The sequence below is a fragment of the Dendrobium catenatum genome, unplaced genomic scaffold (assembly GCF_001605985.2).
Source record: "Dendrobium catenatum unplaced genomic scaffold, ASM160598v2 fragScaff_scaffold_851, whole genome shotgun sequence".
Taxonomy (NCBI): Eukaryota; Viridiplantae; Streptophyta; class Magnoliopsida; order Asparagales; family Orchidaceae; genus Dendrobium; species Dendrobium catenatum.
Genome location: NW_021319313.1, coordinates 84,075 through 106,891, shown reverse-complemented (window position 1 = coordinate 106,891; position 22,817 = coordinate 84,075). Strand labels below are relative to the sequence as shown.

At 32.5% G+C, this 22,817-nt stretch overlaps 1 protein-coding gene across 1 annotated transcript in view; it reads left to right on the top strand.

The window, feature by feature from the left end:
- Window positions 1–21,644, top strand: part of LOC110101346 — a 67,141-nt gene extending 45,497 nt beyond the window's left edge. Inside the window, exon 4 of the mRNA XM_020829208.1 lies at window positions 21,489–21,644. Coding sequence (XP_020684867.1) covers window positions 21,489–21,644 — 156 coding nt within the window. The remainder of the gene's footprint in view (window positions 1–21,488) is intronic.
- The last annotated feature ends 1,173 nt before the right edge of the window (window positions 21,645–22,817 follow it).

The window sequence follows — 22,817 nt, the reverse complement described above, 5'->3', positions numbered from 1 at the left end:
GGACACCTTTAACTAGGTCTTTCTGGGTCACTTTCTTAAGGATTTTCATGCTGGCATGACATAATCTCCTATACCACAACCATGAATCATCAATAGTAGTTTTTAAGCAAAATGAAGCAACACATTTAATATTATTTATATCAAGCATGTAAATATTATTTATCCACTTTCCCTGTAAAACAGTGTTATAATTTAAGCTGATAATGCATGAATTTGTCAAGAATTTTATGATGAAGCCCTTATCGCAAAGCTGACTGATGTTGAGCAAGTTGTGTTTTAGTCTATCTACAAGAAAAATATTTTCAATCAAAAGGTTCTTGGAATTTCCAATTATACCTGAGCCTACCGCCTTCCTAGTGGTGTTGTCTGCAAGAGTAACCTTGCCTCCTATCCTGGTCTCCATCAAAATGAATTGATTGGCATCACCAGTCATATGTCGAGAGCTTCTATTGTTCAGGTACCACATGCTCTCATGAGGCCTTTTGTGAGAGCTTGCATACAAAATCCTCAAATATAAAATTTAAGGAATCCAAACAGGTTTGGGTCCCTTCTTATGGAAAGTGGAATGCAATGTATGTGTATTATGCTTATAGTCATGCAATTTGGATCTCCAAACCCAATGTGGACTTTGGTAAATGGTGCAAGTGTGTTCAATGTGTTCTAACATGCCACATGAAAAACATCTAACTCCGGGAAAAGGATGCATTAATCTATGGTGATGCATTTTATGTGATACATGAAATGAAGGTCTTTTATTTTCAAAAGCCTTTAAATTTTTTAATTTTTTATATTCTTTTTCTAACTCAACATGGAATGATTTTAAAGAACCATGAGCATAAGATAATTTAGCATATTTTTTGTTTAATGCATCAAACTCATCAAGTAAATCCATGTGATTAATATCGATTGTAGAATGATCTTTAAGAAGAATTTCATGCTCTTTTTGTAAATTCAAAAATTCCAAAAATAAGCTAGCATGAGTTTTCTTAAGTTTCCTATATGATGCATGAATGTTTTCAAAAACTTCAAGGAGTTTCTCATAGGTTAGTTCACTTATCGCTTCTTGGTCACCTTGACCAAGATGATCGTCTGCCATTAAGCGCAAGTTTGTTGTCTCCTGTCTAAGAGGAATCTGATGCAGAATTTACCTAGAATGCCTTTTAGAATTTCTTCTTATCCTTCCTGAACTTGGGTTTCTCCTCATTCTTCTCCTTTCTTGGGTAAGACTTAAGTGTAGGGCAATCAGCTTTGACATGTCCTGGCTTCCTGCATTCAAAACAAATCATATCATTAGAACTCTTTAAATTTTTGTTTCCCTTAACTTTGTTCCACATTTGATGGTTCTTTTGCTTCTTTCTTAGAAAGATTTTGAATTGCCTTGTGATTAAGGCAACATCATCACTTTCAGACCCGGAAGAATTAGTGTCCGTGTCATTGACCTTTAATGCCATAGTTTTCTCCTTCCTTTTCTCACCTGCATCAAGATTTCTTTAATTCACCCCTTGCTTGTAAGAAATGAGTGAGCCAAGTAATTTATCAATCGAATAAGTATTCAAATCTTTGGATTCAGTAATTGCAGTGATTTTAGAATCAAAAGGGGAAGGCAAGCATTTCTAAAATTTATTAACTTTTTCATAGTTAGTGAGTTATCTTCTTAAGGCATGCAAAGAAGTAACAATCTGAGTAAATCTTGTGTATATTTTAAAAATCGATTCAGAAGGTTTCATACAAAAAAAGTTCACAATCATAAAATAAAATATTAAGTCGAGATTGCTTAACTTCATTAGTTCCTTCATAAGTGATACACAATCTATCCCAAATATCTATACTGGTAGAACAAGTTGAAACACGCATGTAATCTTTAGATTTTAAAGCACAGAAAAAATAGTTCAAACACTTTGCATTAAGTTGCACTAAATCCCTATCATCATGAGTCCACTCAGTAAAAGGAAGTGGAACAGTAACATCATTAAGTTTACCAGTCGGAGGTATATAACTATCCTTAACAAGCATTCACATGCGATAGTCAATCGATTGTAAAAAAGTAGACATGCGAGTTTTTCAAAAGTTAAAAGGAATATTGTTAAACAAGGGTGGTCGTGTAATAGAATATCCTTTCGCAGTATTATGATTACCATTGTTAGCCATGGATCAAAATTCAAAAAGTTTTCAAACTTAGTTTTTATGAATCCCGCTTTGATACCACTTGAAAGTTAGTTAGGGATGTTAAGCCCTACGAACCGGCCCAAGGCTAACCAAGAGGGGGGATGAATTGGTAATTTAAAAATCTTTAAAGCAAAGTATAAAACACAAACCAAGTTTACCACAACAAAAATCAAAAGTGCGAAAAATTAAATACAAAAGCAGTAGAAAAAGAACATAAGGATTTATAGTGGTTTGGTCAATGCGACCTACGTCCACTCTTCGAAGGCACCCTCTGAGTATTGCATTACAAACGTGACTCTCCATTTGCTCCCACACCAAGGCAGAGAAGCCCTTACACAAACTCCTTTCTGCCAACCCTGGCAAGGCAGAGAACCCAACTCCTTTTGCTTCCTATTGAAGCAGGTAGAGAACCTTGACCAATTACTAAAGTAGACCTCCCTTGAACTACCAAGGATGAAGGACGATGACTGGAGAAGACACCTTGGAACCTTGCTTAAAGCAAACTTTGTAAATCCCTCTTACAAACTCCCCCTCATAAGTTTCTCTCTCTCTCTCCCTCTCTCTCCCTCTCCTCTTGGCTCTGTCAGGTCAAGACAACAGCAAAAGAAGACCCAAAGGGTTGAAGAAGAGCTCTTCAATAGAAGAGCTTTGAAATAACTCATTAATTACAACTTATTAACTTTATCCTCCATGCCGATATAAATATCTTCCTGTACGATCAGTGCAATTTAAGCCTAATCAGTCGGGAAGATCTAAGACGATCAGATGAAATTTTTTCAGATCATCCAGGACAATAAATTATTATCCTGGCTGATTAGTTCAAATCTCATAATTTAGGTTACAATATTACTCTAAACATAGGTCTAGATGATTTAAAAAATCTTGATCATCTAGGTCGATATCATGATCATTCTGGATGATTAGTTCAAAACTGAGGGAAATCATTTGGAATATTGCTCTAAATAAGTGCTGGTCAATTTTTGAGCGTCCAGGAGAAACAAAGGTATTTTGTACTAATCGGCCCGGTAGATCCTGCGATCATCTGGGATGATGTGATCATATCAATCAAGCCTTAATGGCTTTCCTTAATTATCAGATTAATTTAGGCATAATTATGTTCCATCATCTTGGCTGATATAAATGACCAGCCTGGCTGATATCCAAAAATAAATAATAGCTAAATATAAATGGTGGCTGGTTCTTTCTTATTTGAGCTTATCGTCTGGGCCGATACAAGGATCATCTAGGATGATATGCTTAATGACGACTACCTTAACCAGGATACCCTAATTAGGGTTTCTATTTTTAGCATATCGTCCTGAACGATGTTAGGATCTTCCTGGATGATGTGATCTAAACAAAGAGCTCTAATTAACAGATAAACAAATTATCAAAGTGTGTGTATGCAAGGTTACTTAGTATTAGGAACCACTTTGTTTTACAAAAAGATTCAAAAAAGGAAAAAATGTTTACAAACTGACTTAAACCTAATCTATCCAATTCTTGAGCTGGTTTGAATTATAGTCCTACTCCTATGGTCCTAAAATATTAGTAGGCAAGGCATTCATAGTAAAATAGAAGGGTTTACTATCATCAAAATTTGATTTCTAGAAAGCAGATATGCAACATCTAAGGAATTAAATGATTACTCTATTGATAATCTTCTTGGATCACAAATTTCTTACAAACAAGGAGTGAGCCAAAGAAAGATTGATGCAGGAGAATAATGAAAGGAGAAAAATATTGAACTAAAAGTGGAGGAGTCAGAGAGTGATATATCATAACCTGAGGATGAGGATAATATTGCCTGGATGACTAGGTAATTCAGGAGCTTTCTTAAAAGAAAGTAGAGGAGATGCCAGCAGTGAAACAGAGATAAGTTTAATAAGAATGTTAAGGTTTTTAATGATGTGATTTTCTATAAATGCATGAAACCTGGATATATAAAATCAAATTGCCCAAACCTAAAAGCAACTCCTAGCAAGGAGAAGGTAGAGGAGAAACCACATGTGAAGAAGGGCAAGAAGATATTCCAAAGAGCTTTTTGGCCAGACTCGACTTTAGATTCATCAGAAACAGAAGAGGAGGAAGTCATCAACTTGTGTTTAATGGTTGATAATCTTGATCAGTCAGATCAAAAAGAGGTATGTGACTTAACCTATGTTGAATTGTTAGAAGTTTTTGAAAGGATTCATGACATATATAGGAAGCTAAAGAAAATGCATGCTAGTCTAAATTTAGAATTATAAGAATTACAAATTGAAAACAAAATTCTTAGGAAAGATCATGCATTGATTGATAACAATCACATGAGCTTACTTGATGAATTTGATGACTTAAATAAGAAGAATGAAATTTTAAAATCATCCTATGCTCAATTGGGAAAATATTTTAAAAAATTTAAGGATGAATCAGAGAATTAAGAGCATTATTTAAATTTTGATAAACATGTGTTAGAAGATTTAAACACATTTCTGAAGTTGAAAGTAAAAGCTCTCAAGGAAAATAGAAAATCACCAACACTTGAAGATTTTACTAATCATATTTTGTATCCAAAATTTTTAAAACCCAAGAAAAATCAAAGTTATTATAAAAATTTGAGAAAACCTTTTCTTAGAGTAAAATGATTTTCTTATGGCATGATTGGACATATTTCACACACTTGTACTATACATAGAAAAATTCATTTAGTGTGGAAATCAAATATGCATAAACCTAGACATATCATACAGACGTCTATTTTTAATTTGCCAAAATGAGAACCCAAACTCTTTTGGGTTCTTAGGTCTAATATTTAATATTTTTATAAGAATGCTCTCATATAAGGCCTCGTGAGAGCATTTGGTACATAGACAGCGATTGGTCAAAGCATATGACTGGAGATACTAAGTTTTATATCGCTGGAAGCTAGAAGTGGAGGCAGGGTTATACTTAGAGATAACACCACTAGGAAAGTGGTTGGATCAGGTATGATTGTAAACTTGCAAAATTTTTTCATAAAAAATTCATACTTGTAGAAGGCTTGGAGCATAATTTGTTAAGTATTAGTCAGCTCTGTGATAAATGGTATAATGTAAAATTTTGTCTCACTAGCTGCATATTAAGCCTAAATGGTAATGATATTTTGCATGGAAAAAAGGTAAATAATATTTATATGCTAGATTTGAATTGTATTTAAGTTCCTAATGCTTTTGTTTGAAAACTATTTTTGATGATTCATGATTATTGCATAGAAGACTTTATCACTCTAGCATGAAAAACCTAAGAAAATTTACTCAAAAGAATTTGGTGAGAGTTATACCAAAACTAGACTTTACTAAGGACCACCTTTGCGACGCATGTCAATTAGGAAAATAGGTGAAATCCTCTTTTCATTCCAATAAGGATCTTAGAACTAGTAAACCTTTGGAGGTTTTACATATGGATCTTTTTGGACCAGTTGGAATTATAAGTCTAGGAGAGAAAGTATACGGATTTGTGATTGTAGATTATTTTTCAAGATTCACCTGGGTTAAATTCTTATATCATAAGTGTGAATCATTTGAGGGGTTTAGAGATTTTTTGGCTTGGATTTATAGGAAACTAGGATGTGAGATTTTAAAAATCCAAAGTGATCACGACGGCGAATTTGAAAATAATAATTTTGAGGATTTTTATAAAGAAAAAGAAATTGATCACAATTTTTCTACACCTAGAACCCCTCAGGAAAATGGAGTAGTCAAAAGAAAGAACATAACATTAATAGAAGCTGCTCAAGCCATGTTGGCAGAATATTCCCTTCTTAAATATTTTTGGACAGAAGTGGTTAGCATTGTATGTTATATTCTAAATAAGGTAAACATTAGATAGAAATTAAATAAAATACCCTATGAGCTTCTTAAGGGGAGAACACCTAATTTGTTATATTTGTATATTTTTGGATGTAAGGTGATTCATACATAATAATGAAAAATCTACCTTAGAAAAATTTGATCCAAAATCAGATGAAAGAAATTTTTTTAGATACTCTTGTGTTGAAAAAACTTATAGAATATTTAACAAAAGGACTTTAGTAATTAAAGAGACCAGAAATATTGTATTTGCTGAATCTAGAATTTTGGAAGAGCCAATTTCGGAAGAGGATGAAATAGAAAATAACTTCCAAAAGATTGAGAAGATTGTTTTGGATGAAAATTTATAGGTAGAAAGCCCGTTGGCTAGAGATTTAAAATTTTCTAGAAACAACCCTAAGGAATTAATTTTAGGTGAACCTAGTGAGGGTGTTAGGACTAGGTGTGGAATAAGCAGAAGTCAATCATTCTGCCTTTATTTCAATAATATAACCCACAAATGTAAAGCAAGCACTTTCGGATGAATTTTAGATTTTATCAATGCAAGAAGAATTAAATCAATTTGTGAGAAATGATATTTGGAAATTAATTGCAAGGCCAAAGGATCAAAGAGTAGTTGAAACTAAGTAGATATTCAAAAATAAAATGAATGTCTCAAGAGTTATCATTAGAAATAAGATAAGATTAGTGGGTAAGGGGTATAATCAGATTGAAGTGATTTATTTTGAGGAGACTTTTACCCCTGCAGTGAGACTTGAAGTAATTAGGATTTTGTTAGCCTTTGTCTATTTTAAAGGATTTAAATTATTTCAAATTGATGTAAAAAGTGCCTTTTAAATGGGGTGATTCAGGAGGATGTTTATGTTGAACAACCTCCAGATTTTGAAAATTCAAAATAACCAAATCATATTTTTAAATTGAAAAAGGCATTATATGGATTGAAACATGCACCTAGGGTTTGGTATGAGAGGTTAAGCACTTTCCTACTTGAGAGATCTTTTGAAAAAGGAAGTGTGAACACCACTCTCTTTGTGAAGAAATTGAGAGACAATATACTCATTATACAAATTTATATTGATGATATCATCTTTGGGTCTATAAATAAAATTCTTTGTGAAAATTTTTCAAAAATAATAAGAAGTAAATTTGAAATGAGTTTAATGGGAGATCTTATTTACTTTATAGGTTTTAGAATTAAGCAAATTGAGGAGGGAATATTTCTTAGTCAATCAAAGTATGTTAAGGATATTTTCAAAAAGTAGAAAATAGATAATGCTAAACCTGTTAGTACACCTATGAATTCCTCAGTTCAATTGGATAAGGACCCAAAGGGAAAATCTATTGATCAAAAGAAATTTAGATGAATAATTAGATCTTTGCTTTATTTGAATGCTATCAGACAAATATTATGTTTAGTATTTGTTTGTGTGCTAGATTTAAATCAAATCTAAAATAATCACATTTGACAGCAGTAAAAAAGATTTTGAGATATCTCTTGGGAACTCAGAACTTACGAATTTGGTATCCTAAATATAACTCTTCATTTGAAATTATTGGATATTCAGATTCAGACTTTACAGGTTGTAGGGTTTATCAAAAGAGTACATATGGAATTTATCAATTTATTACAAATTCCTTAGTTTCTTGGTCCAATAGAAAATAGAATTCTTTAGCTCTATTTATTTCTGAAGCTGAATATATTACCTTAGGAAGTTGTGTGGCACAAATTCTTTGGTTGAAATAACAGTTGATTGACTTAGGATTTATAATATGCAAAATTTGAATTTATTGTGATAACACTAGTACCATTTACATTTCAAAAAAATCCTATTCAATATTCTAGAACAAAATATATAGACATAAGGCATCATTTCATAAGGGATCATGTATCCAAATGAGAGATTGAATTGAACCATGTTTCAATTGAAATCAACTTATAGATATTTTTACAAAACCACTAGCCTTTGATACTTTTAGCACATTAAGAAAAAGGCTTGGTGTGTTTGATCTTAATGCTTAATTAAAATTTTCTACAAACTTGATATGTGTTTTTGTATGTTTTCTATTTTTGTATTTAATATGCTTGTTTTTGTTTATGTTTTTCTATTTTTGTATTCAAGTTTTGTGTGATTTTGAAATATTGTCACATCGAATTTCCTTTTTCTGATCGATCGTGCAAAAAATTTTTTAAGTGTTCTATTCATATTTTACAAAATTATTTTTATCCTGTATGAATTCTGTAGCATGTCGATCATTGTTTTGAACTGATTTTGTAAAGTTTTAATTTTCTAATACATATCATACTATATGATATTTATATCATCCCGGACGATTTGTATTATACTTGCAGAATCAGTTATTATAACTTATTATATGTACGAACCTGTAGTTCATACATATGAACCACGTGTCATTCGGTGTGGGGGACGAATCTAACTATCATTAAAATGATCTTAAATAACCAATCGTCCCGGACAAACACTTATACGTCTGTACGATCATTTAGTCAAAAAGTCTATATGAAAGGATGCCTCATAACTTGAGTGATTATAAAAAGACTTTTTATTTTGAACGTATTTATTTGTGCATATGAAATTTATTTTGTCATGTATGAACCATATATCATACTGTACGAATACTTTTTCATACGTACAAATGGTCATTTTTCTTTAAATAGAAGGGCTTTAGCTTTCATTTTCATTCACTTCACAGCCTTCTTCAATCCTTCTCTTCTTAGCATGTTAAGTTCTAGCAAGTGTGGTAGACTCACTAAGGGATCGACCTCTAGGAGTGTAGATGAAGACTTTTTGTTTAAACCAAACGAGGATTCTTACTGTAGGTTTGCCTCTGCCAAAATTACTCTTTTTAGGATCTTGCTTCAAGAGGATATTCACTTTCAAGTGATGCCTCTTTTCACCACTACTCAATTTGTATTTATTCTGAGTTTAATTCATGGCTACAACAAAGGAACCTTTAACTATTTTTAACAAACATGTCCTTTAGTTCTGATGATAGTATGATCAAATCTTATGTTTTTAAGAAAAAGGAAGAAATAACTATGGAAAATTTGGAAACCTTTTTACACTTAAGGACTCAAGAAGTTAGAGCCCACACTTTGAGTTCTACATCTGATTTTAACTGGACTGAAATAAACAAAGTTATTAGAGGGATTGAACAAGTATGTCATTTTCCTAGGGTCTATTCCTTAAACCCAAATGCAAGGGTCATTCAGCATGTCCTTAGAACCTTTATTATTCCTAAAGCTGGTGATCGCATTAATATTACTCCTCTTCTGTCCACTATTACTTATCTTATCATGACTGGTTAACCTATAGATGAAGCCTAACTTATTATTAACTATATTTATGGCCTTTCTAAAATTGGACATGTCTCTCATAAGAGGAAGAAGAATATTTCTTTAGGACACATAGTGACCTATATCCTTGAGAAGAAGTACAAACTTATTCATCCTGATCCTTTACTTGAATTGCCTATCTACTTCACTGATGCCTCGTTTCAAGCACTTTTTGGAAAAGGTGATAATACTAATGATAATTTTGAGGGAGAAGAGGGAGCACGAGCATGAGCAGGAGCACCTTCACTTGCACCTATGCCTACTCATGGACCTAACTTTCAGGAGATGGTCTAGCATTTATATTGACTAAAGAGTCATTTTGACCAGCGCTTTAATCAAATTCAGGCTCATCTACACCAGCAGGATGCTCAGTATTAGCAAGACATGGGGTGGATTTGAGGACAGTTCAAATCCATGAACACTAATATAGCTATGATGAATAGCTATTTTTCTGTCTTCAACCATCCTCCTTTAGACCAGGGCCCCTCAAATTTTTAGATGTATTTCTTATGTGTTATCTTTGTCAATCCTTAGAGATGTGATGTGATGATTTATGTAGTTTCTGTACTTGTGTTTATTCAGTATTTTCTGTACTTGTCTTCCTTTTGATTTTTGATGTTGTTATATTATCTTGTTTTGAGATAGTTGATATTGATATCAGATGTGCTTTATTGTATTAAATCTTCATATTGATATCAATAAAAAATGTCTTATTTTGTTTACTAATTTTTTTCTTTGTTTGAAATGTTAGTTTGCCTATATGATAATCCTAACGTAATTGATCTAAAAAGTATTATAATATGAACAAGAATACAAAAATTTATTTCATTAAAAAATCTAATTTTTCAAAAATATAAGTTAATTTATAACTCGATTAAGTTAAGGAGATCAATCTTATGTTCTTTTTAGGCATACATAATTTTAATATTATTACTGCAATTTCTATGTCTTATTTTTTATTTCTCTTTTCAATATAATTATCTTTGTACTTAGAGAAGTTTGACTTTTTGGATTATTGATTTTGAAAAGATTAATTAATAAATTGGAGAAATGTACAAATGAATAAAAATTGAAAAAACGCACTATGGTTCATAAATTGAAAAGAGGCACAAAATTAGCCCAAATATAAAAAGATATACAAAGTGTGTCACAAATATTTGAAAAGATACACAATGTCTCCAAACATGTGTATTGATAATATTTTTTTCCTATACATTTTAATCATCAATTTCAAATTAATCTAATAGTTAATTATATTTTATATTGGTAATTGACTTAAATTAATATTCATTTCATCACTTTTGCAATAATTCTCTTTATCTATTTGTCTAGATTGTTTCATGACCTTGATATATTTATATTGTCTAAGTTATATTTTAATTTAAATGTTATGAATCTTTATTTTTTTTCTAATGAACATTAATCTTATTATTGCAATTTTAATTCAATCTCTTTCAAGATCAATTATCAAAGGCTTCTCATATAACTTCTTACATTTCTTTTATTTTTCTTCTTCCTATTTTTTGTTGTTATCAAAAAGGGGGAGAAATATTATTTTCTTGCATTTGATTTATTTTTTATTTGCATTTGATTTTTGCATTTTAGTGTTTGTTAGAGTTCTTTTATTTTTTTTGTTTGAAGTGTTTTATGAGCCTATAAAAAATTTTAAAAAAAAATTGATTTGTTTTTAATAGAAATTTCCTTATATTCACATGCTTATTCATTTAGGGGGAGTTAAGCAGAAATTTAGAGTATTCAAATTTATTCAAATAATAATTATTTTGCCATCATCAAAAGGGGGGGTATCTGTTGAATAGTTGCTACTTAGTTTTTCTTGTTTGATTATAACTTGTATGTTTTTTTATGATTAAAAATATTTTTACTTTCCCTAACATAGTTAAGAAGAATTGTTTTGCTCTTATGTATATTAATATTTCAGGAAAATCATACTTCGAATTATTGAATACTTCAAATTAAGATCAGTTTAGAGTTTATTGTGATTGAAGTTTGTATTTTCTTTTTTATTGAAACTAAGAGAGTGTGATTGTAATTGAGTAACTGAGCTCACACACATCGGGAGAGAGTTTAAATTTATATTTTAAACTAATCGTATTGTATGATATCACTTCGTACAGGATGATCTGGTCAGTTATTTTCTTCGATGAGTAGTCGAATGAATAGAAATGAAAAATGTTTTCTAAGTATGGATCATATGGGATGATCCCAATTTATACATTCCTTCATGAGTATGAACGTCTCGGGTCCATTCTCACCGAAAAATATTTTTTCTAAGTATGGATCGTACTGGACGATCCCAGTTCCTACATGCTTTCATGAGTACGAACGTCTCAAGTCCATTCTCACTGAAAAATATTTTTTCTAAGTATGGATCATAATGTACGAACCATATTCATACATGCTTTCATGAGTACGATCTTCTCGGGTCTAATCTTGCTCAAAAATATTTTTTTTAAGTATGGATCGTACATCCAATCTAGAGTACGAAATGTGAGGTCCCATTTTTTCCCAACATTTCTTTCAGACAAAATTTGAAAATTTTCATATTATTCATCCTGGATGAACTTGATTCATACTGGACGATGATTAGGTACAAAATGATTTCATATCGATTCACAATAGGTTTGTACGCAATAGTATTTAAATTGTTCGTACGTATGAAATACGATCGTACTATACGATCGTATAAGCTCAAAATTGAAAATTTTAGTTTTCTATATTATTTTTCATGTCTTTATTATAAAAAGTCCACTAAAACTAATATGAAAAAGTCTTGTCTATGTGATTTTTCAAGAGCAATTGAAGGAGAGCGTGAGAGAGTGTTTGAGAGAGATTTCTTGCAAGTGGAGTGTGGAGGGTTCACAAGGTTACTCAAATATAAGGATCTCTTTGTAATTGTTGTTATCACTCTTCCTCTTGTCTTTTTAGATTTCCCATGAGAAGATCTTTGGATAAGACCCGCTTCTCTATCGATACTTAGAGAGTGTGAACAGATGATAGTTCTCTGCCGATACTTGAAAGGTGTGAAAGGACGACGGTTCTCTACCAACAATTGGAGAGTGTGAACAGCCGAAGGTACTCTACCTACACTTGGAGGGTGTGAAAGGATGAAGGTTCTCTACCTACACTTAGAGGGTGTGAAAGGATGATGGTTATCTGCTGCATCGGGGATTGGTGGAAGAGAGGCTTGTAAAGGCTTCTTTGCCTTGATGTGGGAGCAAAAGGAGAGTCACTTTTGGTAATAGTGCAATACCTGAAGAGGGAGTCTTCACGGAGTGGATGTAGGTCGTGTTTGACCAAACCACTATAAATCATTGCGTTGTTTAATTTTTTGCTTCTTACTTACTACAAGTTTTTAATTTTGTGGTTGAAAATTTTACTTTCAAAACTTCAAGTAACTTGCTATGAATCGTCATCTGGTTTCAAAATTTTAAATCCAAGAGAATTTTTAAAATTACCAATTCACCCCCCTCTTAGTTAACCTTGGGACATTAGCTTAGGTTTAACAACTATTCAAGATTCAACACAAAGGGCATTCTCCCCCGCTAGTAGATGATCATGTGGGTAGGAAGCTTGCTCCACACAGTGGATTAAAAATAGATTGAAATTAAGATAGTGAAATGGATGGCATTCTCCATCACTAGTGGATGATCATATGGAGAGGGAGCTTGCTCCACATAGAGAATCAAAATTAGATTGAAACTAGGATAGTGTAAAGTCATTTGGGGATGAAGCTTGCTCCACATAAAGCAACAAAACTAGAATTAAAACTAGGATGGTGTCATGAAGGGTGTGCTCCATAAATAATGGATCTAATACTAAGGAAATGAAGTACTTAATCTTAAGGAAAGAAGACTAAATTGATTTTTTGAAATTTGATATTTGAATGTGGAGCATTTTTTAATTGCATTTGATTTTGCCTTTGAATTTATAGAATTTTGAATCCAAAATTTTTTAAATTTTAAAAATTTTGTTTGATGTTAAATTTGGTACTCATATGGCATGGTACTTCTTGAAGAGCTACCCCAATTTTTTGATGAGCTAAGATTGGTATCTGAAGAACCAAGACCAAGTATCCTACTTGGAATGTTCTAGGTCATAGTAACTTATCATAAACTTGAGCTATTCATACTTTACACAGCTCTAAGTTCTATTAAGATTAAAGGCTTTGCTTTATAAGGACTTTGAGCTCCTCCAATCAGAATCAGGGACTCACCTTAGTTGTGATTTGATTTTGAATTGTAATTCCCAATGATGGAAACTAGACCTCTAAAAAGGAATGATCCTGACCCAACATAGAAAGTGACTTTATAGAGTAGATTTTAAAGGAAATGATTCCTATGTGCAAAGATTCATACAGATCCCTCGAGAATGAGATTTGGATTTTTATCAAATAGCATAAGATTATTTCATTTATTGGAAAATTTCTCTTGATCATTTGGACCCTATGAGAAAAATAAATGGAAACAAATTCACAAGGATAATGAGAAGTATTGTGACTTCAACTAACCTAAAAGGGCCAAGGATTTAGATTTTGCTTACCAAAATCAAGTATTATATAAACAAAAATTGGGTTTTCCATGATATATTTTTAAATTTAAATTAATGTCAAAAGGTTTAAGTTGGAGAGAGAAATTTAATCTTTTTAATTCTCTTGCATGACATTTTTTTATCTAACAAACAATCCATGTGTTATAAATCTAGATTCAAGATTTTTCAAAGTAAAGTGATTAAAGGTGAACAAAAATTTCTAAGATTTAAGAAATTAAATAAGAAGGAAGCATTTTTTTCTCATTTTTGTGATGCACAATGAGCATCATTAAATTTTTGCACACTTCGTGAATCTCTTGATTTTTGGCGCATTTTGCATATCTTTTGACTTTTAGTGAACTTTGCACATCTTTTAACTTTTGACGCACTTTGTTCATCTTTTTTATTTCATTAATTTTGATAAGAGGCTTCATTTTATTTAAAACCTTAAAATGATTGCTCTCCCTTTTTTCAAGTCTAAGGTTATATGTCAAGTATAAGAAAAGAAAAATCATTCTTTTATGCAAGGAAGAATAGCCCTCAAAGCATACCCACTATTTTTATCAAAATATCAGCTTAACTAGGAAAATCATTGAGTAGATTTAAAATATGTGAGAAATGCCTATTTAGATAGAAAATTAGGAGAAGATTGAGAAAATTTTCATTTCCAAAATTAACTTAAGTTTGATTTAGATTTTAATTAAAAGGTAAAATTAACCCACATAAGCACCGGAAGAAGGGGCCTTTAAATATTTGGTTGTGTTAACTTCATTTCTCTTCTATTTATGATTTAAAGAAGAGGTCATTCTTCATTTAAAAGATTAATCAACTATTTTGAAAACCCAGACCTAGTACACTTGAGAAACGATATGCTTTCCTTAAAAATTACAAGTCTAGGTGATAAGACCCTTTAATAAGATATTACATTTCTATAATTTCTTAGGAGGAAGAGACTGTCATGGGGTACACTCACCCTTGTTAACATAACATCATTTTGATCTAAAGATCCATCATGATAGGACCCCTTTGAAAGTTAAATTCATATGGAGTCAATATCTGATAAGATCTTAGATTAAGTTTCCCTCCCTAATTACGAGAGTGGAACCTCGAAGTGGTTTCTACACCTCCTCCTCTATAGATGACACAGTGGGGCATGTATAGTAATGTGACCTAACATTTTCTAATAGAGTGCATGGGTCATAACTCTCAACAAGGGGCCTATGGCCTATTAATGGTGATTATTCAATTCTAGCTTGATTGATCTTTTCTATGCAATAATCAAAATGGCATTGTGGAGATCATGTTATAAGGAGAAAGATGGTGGAAATGACTTCTACTAAAGTGGGGGTATGCATAAGAAGCAATGAGCTTTCCATTAGCCTCAAGTTTGACTTACTTTAAGGCTTTTGACTCAGCAATTTTTTTAGCCTTAATAATCTTCTTTTTTACTCTACTCAAGTAGTTCTTCTTTTGGTTCTTGCTGGAAAAGGGGTGGATAGAACTTGACCTAATCTCAGACATAGATGATCTCACATCTATTATCACTATTTTTTATGTCTTATCCTCCCAAGAAGAGGGTACAGTGGCCAAGGGGGCGATAACAACCTCCATTTTAGAGATGGGGGAGTGAGCTCCAAGACCTAAGGTAATCTTAACTAAGGGGACATCAACTTGTGTCCCAAAAAATAAAACCATGATACTTTATCCATTAAGTGATAGCTTGAAATTCTGAAACCCTATCCTAAATTAAATTGTACTGCAATAGGTAGCTCCTTCTACATTTAAATCTCAATTCAATGAGAAGATGAGTTTTACGACCATTTAAGTATGTTTGATTTTCTGGAATCAAGGAAAGGTGATTTGAAGTAGTTGGTTTTAAAATCGAATTTAAATTTTCAACTTAATTGATTTTCTTTAAATTTTGAAACTCGACAAATTGAGTTTTCACTCAACATAAGGGTAAATAAAACTGACTAGGAAGCCTTAAGAATTGATATTGACTCTTTTGTTACACCAACTAATTTGAGATGAAATGTCAAAGCCTAAATTTAAACATGGAATTAAAATTAAACTTGAACTTGAGGTTGAAGTTGAATGGATCTCTTCAAAATTTTAAACTCAACATATTAAGTTTCACTCAATTATACATGTTTACAAAACTGGCAAGAAGATTCCAATAATTGGGGTTGACTCTTTTATTCCACTAATTGACTTGGGGTGAAATGTCAGAGCCCATACTTATTATAGGATTTCAAATGAGAGGACTTGAATTAGAAATTTTTAATAGATTTGAAAAATTGCAAAAAATTTTAAGAAATTTGGAACATCATTGTATGTACTGTACAAGGGGAAATTGCAGGGTAACACATGAAATTGATATCTGAGGTGAACTTTGATCATTTTGGTGGGAAATGTTGATTGGAATTTGAAATTTACATATTTTCTTTAAGTTTTGTAACTCAGCATGTTGAGTTACACATGACATGAGGGTTTATAAAATTGATAAAAAAACTAGAGAATTTGGATAGACTCTTTCATCCCACCAATTGACTTAGAGGTGAAATGTCAAAGCCTAGGTTTGAACTTTAAATTAAAATTGAACTTTGAACTTGAAGTTCAAATTGAAAGAATCTTCTTCAAATTTTGAAACTCAACAAAATGAGTTTTATTCAAATACGCAGGTTGATAAAATTGGAAGGAAGATCTTAAAAGTTTGCCTTAATTCTTTCATTCCACCAATTAACTTGGGGGAAAATGTCAAGGCTTAGATTTGATAGAGCTTTCCTCACTCACTTCTCTTCTAGCAACTGTTTTTTATATTGGCTATACTCACCCAAGAAAGAAATGGGTAGAGAGACCATTAAAAAGAAGGCAGTCAAAACTACTGATATAAGATAATTTTAACTTTATCAAAGATGAGGATAGATAATTATCCCTAGTAGAGTCACCATTTTTTGTTTGGTTGAAAAACTTAGTTTAAAAATAAGTTTTAAAAAGTCATTTTTTTTAGGAAAAGTTAATTTTCCAGCATTTAGGTTCTGAAATCAAACATGTTATTATAAATGATATATCATCTTAGGACACTCCCTAATAGTTTTAGATTATAAAATTATAAGTTCATCCTGATTATCTTGGTCAAATTTAGGGGAAAATCACAAATGACCCTATAGGGTCAAAATAATATTTGATCAAATGTTTGACTATAATAATTTAGATAAATTACTGTTAACTTCATAAATAAAGTCATGATAATAAAATGACATATCTTCCAAGAAAAAGAAGATATTGTTCATTAACAATCATTTGAATATGACGATAATGATCATTGACTTTTATTTTCCCAAAGATAATTAATTAAATTTTTTAATTTTGATTTTAAAAATTGATCTGGGTTCTTAATTTCCTACTAGCTCAAGCCCTCGTAGTTAATTACATTGTAGGAAACCTAAGTTTCCTACAAAACTCTTGATTAAAATAACAGTATAATTTTTGTTCTTGAGATTTTTAAAGAGGGATATCAAAGGAAGTGAGGTTTAAATTTTCATTCAGGATTGGATCAAATTTAAGCACTAATTTTTAGAGGTCAACGAAGGATAAGTAGGATTCATTTTGGGATTCTAAAACATTTCAAAAATTTCATGTTCTACCCTATATGTTGGGCTTTAAATTTTAGGTTAAGGAGATATTTTGATTTTAGTTATTAATTTATTAGAAACTTTGATCAAATTCTCGAAGGGTGGGGACTTATGATTTAAGTCTACCCCAAATCCTAAGTCTAATTTGGGCACTAAATAAAAGTGGCCCAAACCTAGCTAATGTAGTGCAAAACTTGGACTTGCCTTAGCATTGATTGAGAAGCCAGCTAACCACCTAAGCACATAAATCTATGAGTCCAATCTTTTATTCAAGATTGGTAAGGATGTTGCTTAATTAAGTTTAACAAATAAGGATGATATATAGAGCTGCTCCTAACTGTAAGAGTGGTAGGGATGTTGCTTTATGCAAGAGGGTAATTGATGCTTAAAAAAATGTAATTAAAATTTAACTCTTTAAATTTGTTTTTAATGTAATTCATATTAATTGATTCAATAAATGCATAAAAATGATATAAAACAATTTTAAAATCAGGCTTAAAAATAGGTTTTATCCTAAAGATTATATACCACCCCCTTAACAGAACTACATCATAATTGGTTAGGTTGTCTGCTAGAACCCGCAGGCGGGGAGGTGCCTAACAAGGTAGACAAAGTATTATGATATATGCATGAGAACTCTCGATGATCTCAAGCTCACTTCTTAAGTTGTTAGAGTTTCTATGTGAGCTTAAAATTTTTAATTTATTTGAGTTGAAGTATTTTTTAACATACCCTCTTGAGCCTCCGATCATTCTGACTAAAACAAAACTATCATGCAATCAAAAAAAGGTAGAAAAATGTCTTTTCTACTTCACAATCAATATAAATAAATTAAATCAAATAAATAAATTTAATATCCATATGGAAACTGTCACTTAATATTATAACTAGTATCTACAAAATTTAAAAGTGGTCGGGTACCACTAACAACAACATAGAAGATTGACTCAAGTGATTTTGAGTGTTGGATTCATCTCTTTCTTTAATCATTCATCATTTAGCAAGCATCTTGGATCCATCAGGTCTGAATATCCAAAAGAAAAGAACTCCTCCCTAAATGGTGTTTTTTTCTCTTTGAAAATTTGAAAGTATCCTAACCTAGATCTTTAAATGAAGAGGAACTCTCTCCTTAGAGATGTTACCACTCTCTTTGGATTTTAGGTTTGATAACTTGTATCCAACCTCAAAATTATTTTTACATTGCAACACTTGACTTGATTAAATTACATTAAAAACTCAAAAACAAAAAAAACTACATATCAACTTCATGGTTCTCCTAAGAAATTAATATTGAAATCAATAACAAATTCCAAATTGTTAAATATACTAAAATGCTTAAATTTTATTCATAGCTATGCTTAGCCAAGCTCTTTTTAATTAAAAGGGAGACTTAGCAATTAAAGCACTTGTAGAAACTTGTTAATTACAAGCTTAATATTTTTTCCCACTTTTATTTGATTTTTAACCCTATATGAGCATGGCCACATGCAGAAGATTAAGTAAGCATTCATATTTTTTCTAACCTACGAGTAGTCTAACGCCCATCACAAAAATTCACATATTGCATAAATAGATAAATAAATAATCACATCATTTAATTCTAACAACCAGCATATAATGAAAATCATGGAAAACTCGACATACAAATAGCATAAAAGTAAATACTAACCTAGTCTAAAACTAAAGTTGGTTGTCCTAGAAAATCATCTAAAGTGTACGAGATAGGTTGTGTTGTTTGGATATGTCCAATAACAGGTAATTTGTTAAAGGTTTCTACTATTCTGACTAGTTGAATGGTTTAAGGAATTTTAATTTGAATTTAGGTATTAATGTTTTATTATTGATTTTAAAGATGAAAGTTTGTTAGGGATGTTAAGCCCTTATGAACTAGCCTAAGGCAAACCAAGAGGAGGGTGAATTGGTATTTTAAAAAAATTTTCAATAAAAAACTCAAAACTCAAACAAAAATTCACCACAATGATAATCAAAGTACAGAAAATATAAATGCAAAAGAAAACAAAAGAACTCAAAGATTTAGAGTGGTTAGGTCAACACGACCTACGCCCACTCCTCGGAGGCGCCCTCCGAGTATTGTACTAAACTCAGTGACTCTCTTTTTGCTCCCATAGCAAGGTGGAGAAGCCCTTACAAAACCTCGTTTCCACCGACACCGGTGAGGCAGAGAACCTGACTCCTTTTACTTCCTCCTAAAGCAGGCAGAGAACATTGACCATTTGCTGAAGTAGACCTCCCTTGAACCCCAAAGGAAAATGGACAACGATCATAAAAGATAAATTGGAACCTTGCTTGGAGAAACCTTTGTGAACCCTCTCACAAACTCTTCCTAACAAGTTCCTCTCTCTCTCCCTCTCTCTCCCTCTCTCTAGGCTCTCTTAGGTCAAGACAACAGAAAAAGATGCCCTCATGGGTGATATAAGAGATTTTAAATATAAGAGCTTTAGAATAGCTCATTAATTACAACTTGCAGACTTTATCATCTAAGACGATATTAATATCATCCTGTACGATAAGTGCAAATTAAGCTCAATCAGCCAGGACAATTTGGAATGATTAGAAGGTTTTTGTTCATATCATCTAGGATGATTCAATATCATCATGTATGATTAGTTCAAATTATAGAATATCGGCCAGAAAATCGCTCTAAATGCTTGTCTGGACTATGAAAAAATAGCTTGATTGTCCAGGCCGATCTCACGATCGTCCTGAACGATTAGTTCAAATACATGACAATCGTCCAGAGCATTGCTCTGAATAAAAGCTATCTGATGTTGATCATCTAAAAGCAACTAAGGTATTTTGAACTGATTTTCCCGGATGATCCTACGATTGTAGGACGATGTGATCATATCAATCAAGCCTTAATTACTTTCCTTAATTACCAGATTAATTTAGGCATAATTGTGTGTATCATCCAGGATGATGTCCTGGATAATGTCCAAAAATAAATAATACCTAAATAGATTTGGCAGCTAATTTTTTCTGATTTGAGCATATCATCCCGGATGATACACATATTGGCCAGGACAATGTGCTTAATGATGGCTACCTTAACATGGATGCCCTCATTAGGGTTTCTATTTTTAACTGATTGTTCAGGATGATATTTGGATTGTCTTGGATGATGTCCTTAGAACGGAGAACTCTAAATCAGATAAAAAAAAAATCCCCCCATGTGTGTGTGTGTAAGGTTACTTAGCATCAAGAACCACATTTATTATAAATAGACTCAAGAAAGGAAAAGGTTTATAAACTGACTCAGACCTAGTATACCCAATCTTGAGCTGGTTCAAATTACAGTCTTGATCATGTATATCTGAAATGTTAATAGGCAAGCAGTCGTAGTAAAACAGAAGTGTTTGCAATCATTAAAATTCTATTTCTAAAAAAAGATATGCAACAATGTCCCCCTTTTTGATAATGGCAAACACAAAAAAACTCTAAGTAGTTAATGCAATTTAATGAAAACACAGATCAACTAAATAATAGAATCAAATTACAAAGCAAACAGTGCAACAGACTACTCCCCCATTTGACATCTCAAAAAGGAGGAGAAAAGTAAAATAGAAATAAAATAGAAACTAAACAACAAAAAATAGAAACAAACTACAATGAAAAAGCAGCATAAAAGAAACTAGTAAAATGACAGCCCCTAATTATCTAAAAGAGGAGGTGGTGGTGGTGGCTGCTGAAAGTAGCTAAATAGCGAGATGAACTGTGCTCCAAACTAGGCCATATCTTAGTCGTGCTGCTACTGCTGGTGTGCAATATAGGTGTCAAAATGGGCTAAGTTTTCAGCACGTCACTGCTTAAAATAGGATAAGTCCTCAGTATGTTGCTGCTCCTATGCAATAATATAAGTCTCAAATCATACATCTCACTAGTCAAATTGCTCCACCAACTCATCTAGCTGAGAGTGCTGGCAAAATGGAGCAGGTGCAGGAACAGGTAGGGGAGCCTCCTCCTCCTCAGCTCCCTCGGCTTCCTCATGCCCCGGGTGGAGACGAGAACTATGAAGAATATGAAAGGAGTTGTTGGAGTAGAAAGCAGGCTGGAAATTTGGAGAAGAAGGATATTGGAGGTTATATTTAGATTCTAAAACGTAGGCAATGATATTTGCTAGGGCTAGATTTAGCTTCCTCTTATAGACTGGGTCACGAATAGTGGTCAGATGTTCAATGTAATGAAAAAGCAAATCAATAGCATTGAATTCGCGATGGGCTAAAATATAAAAGGTGGTGATCAAAAGAAGAGGAGTAATGTGGATGCGATCACTAGCTTTTGGAATTATTGATGTTCAAAGGACATGCTAGATGTTCCTAGCAACTTTGAGCAAGGTGATAGTCTCGCCCATGTGAAAGTGAGCATTTGAATTTTGAAGAAAGTGGTTGGCCGTAACCCAATCATAATCAGGGTCAGAACACATGGTGTGAAGTTTATCCCTTAGGGTGGAATATTGTAAAAATTTTGCATAGTCTTGGTATGTGATCTCGACGGGGCGTCAATTCACATATGATCCAAGAGAAATAAAGGTAGAATTTATACGGAGACTCCCAAAAATTTAAAAAGCAGCTTAGTGTTGAATGGTACAGAAAGAGTAAGGAGAAAGCACAGGGAGGTGTGAGCAAAGAGGTCGAGTACCGGATATGATAGAATGTTTGGGTTGATGGTCCAGGAGATAGTAATTATGGCCGTCTTGTACCATTGGTAGGTGGCTTGATCTTCCGCCTCAATGAAGTGAGGGTCAAGAGTAGCCCTAGAGGAACTCCCAAAAGGGTGGCAAGAGTGCTTGCCTCCTGCCATGATCATGAATAGTAAGAAAGGGGAAGTAGAAGGCTAGAAGAAGGAGATTGTGTGAGAAAATCGGGTGGAGGGGCTCTGAATTTAAAGAATCAGCCGAATCATCTAGGACGATTGCAAGATCATCCAGGATGATATGATGTAATAATTGCGGCTGGATGATTAGTAAAAAAAGGCGGTAATATCATCCGAGAGGATCATATTTGGTCTGGGATGATTAGACATAGGCGATCATCCCGAGGAGATAATCCAAACGACCGTTGAAAAAGTATATCATCCAGGACGATTAGGTGGATCGTCCAAGATGATGAATAATAATGAATTGTACCGACTGAATTTAAAACATTTAAATGCACTGCCACGTGTATTGTCTAGGACAAAGAGGTGGATCATCCGAGATGATTCTCCAATAATGGATCGTACCGGCTGAATTTAAGGCTTATTAAATAAATTTCCACGTGTATT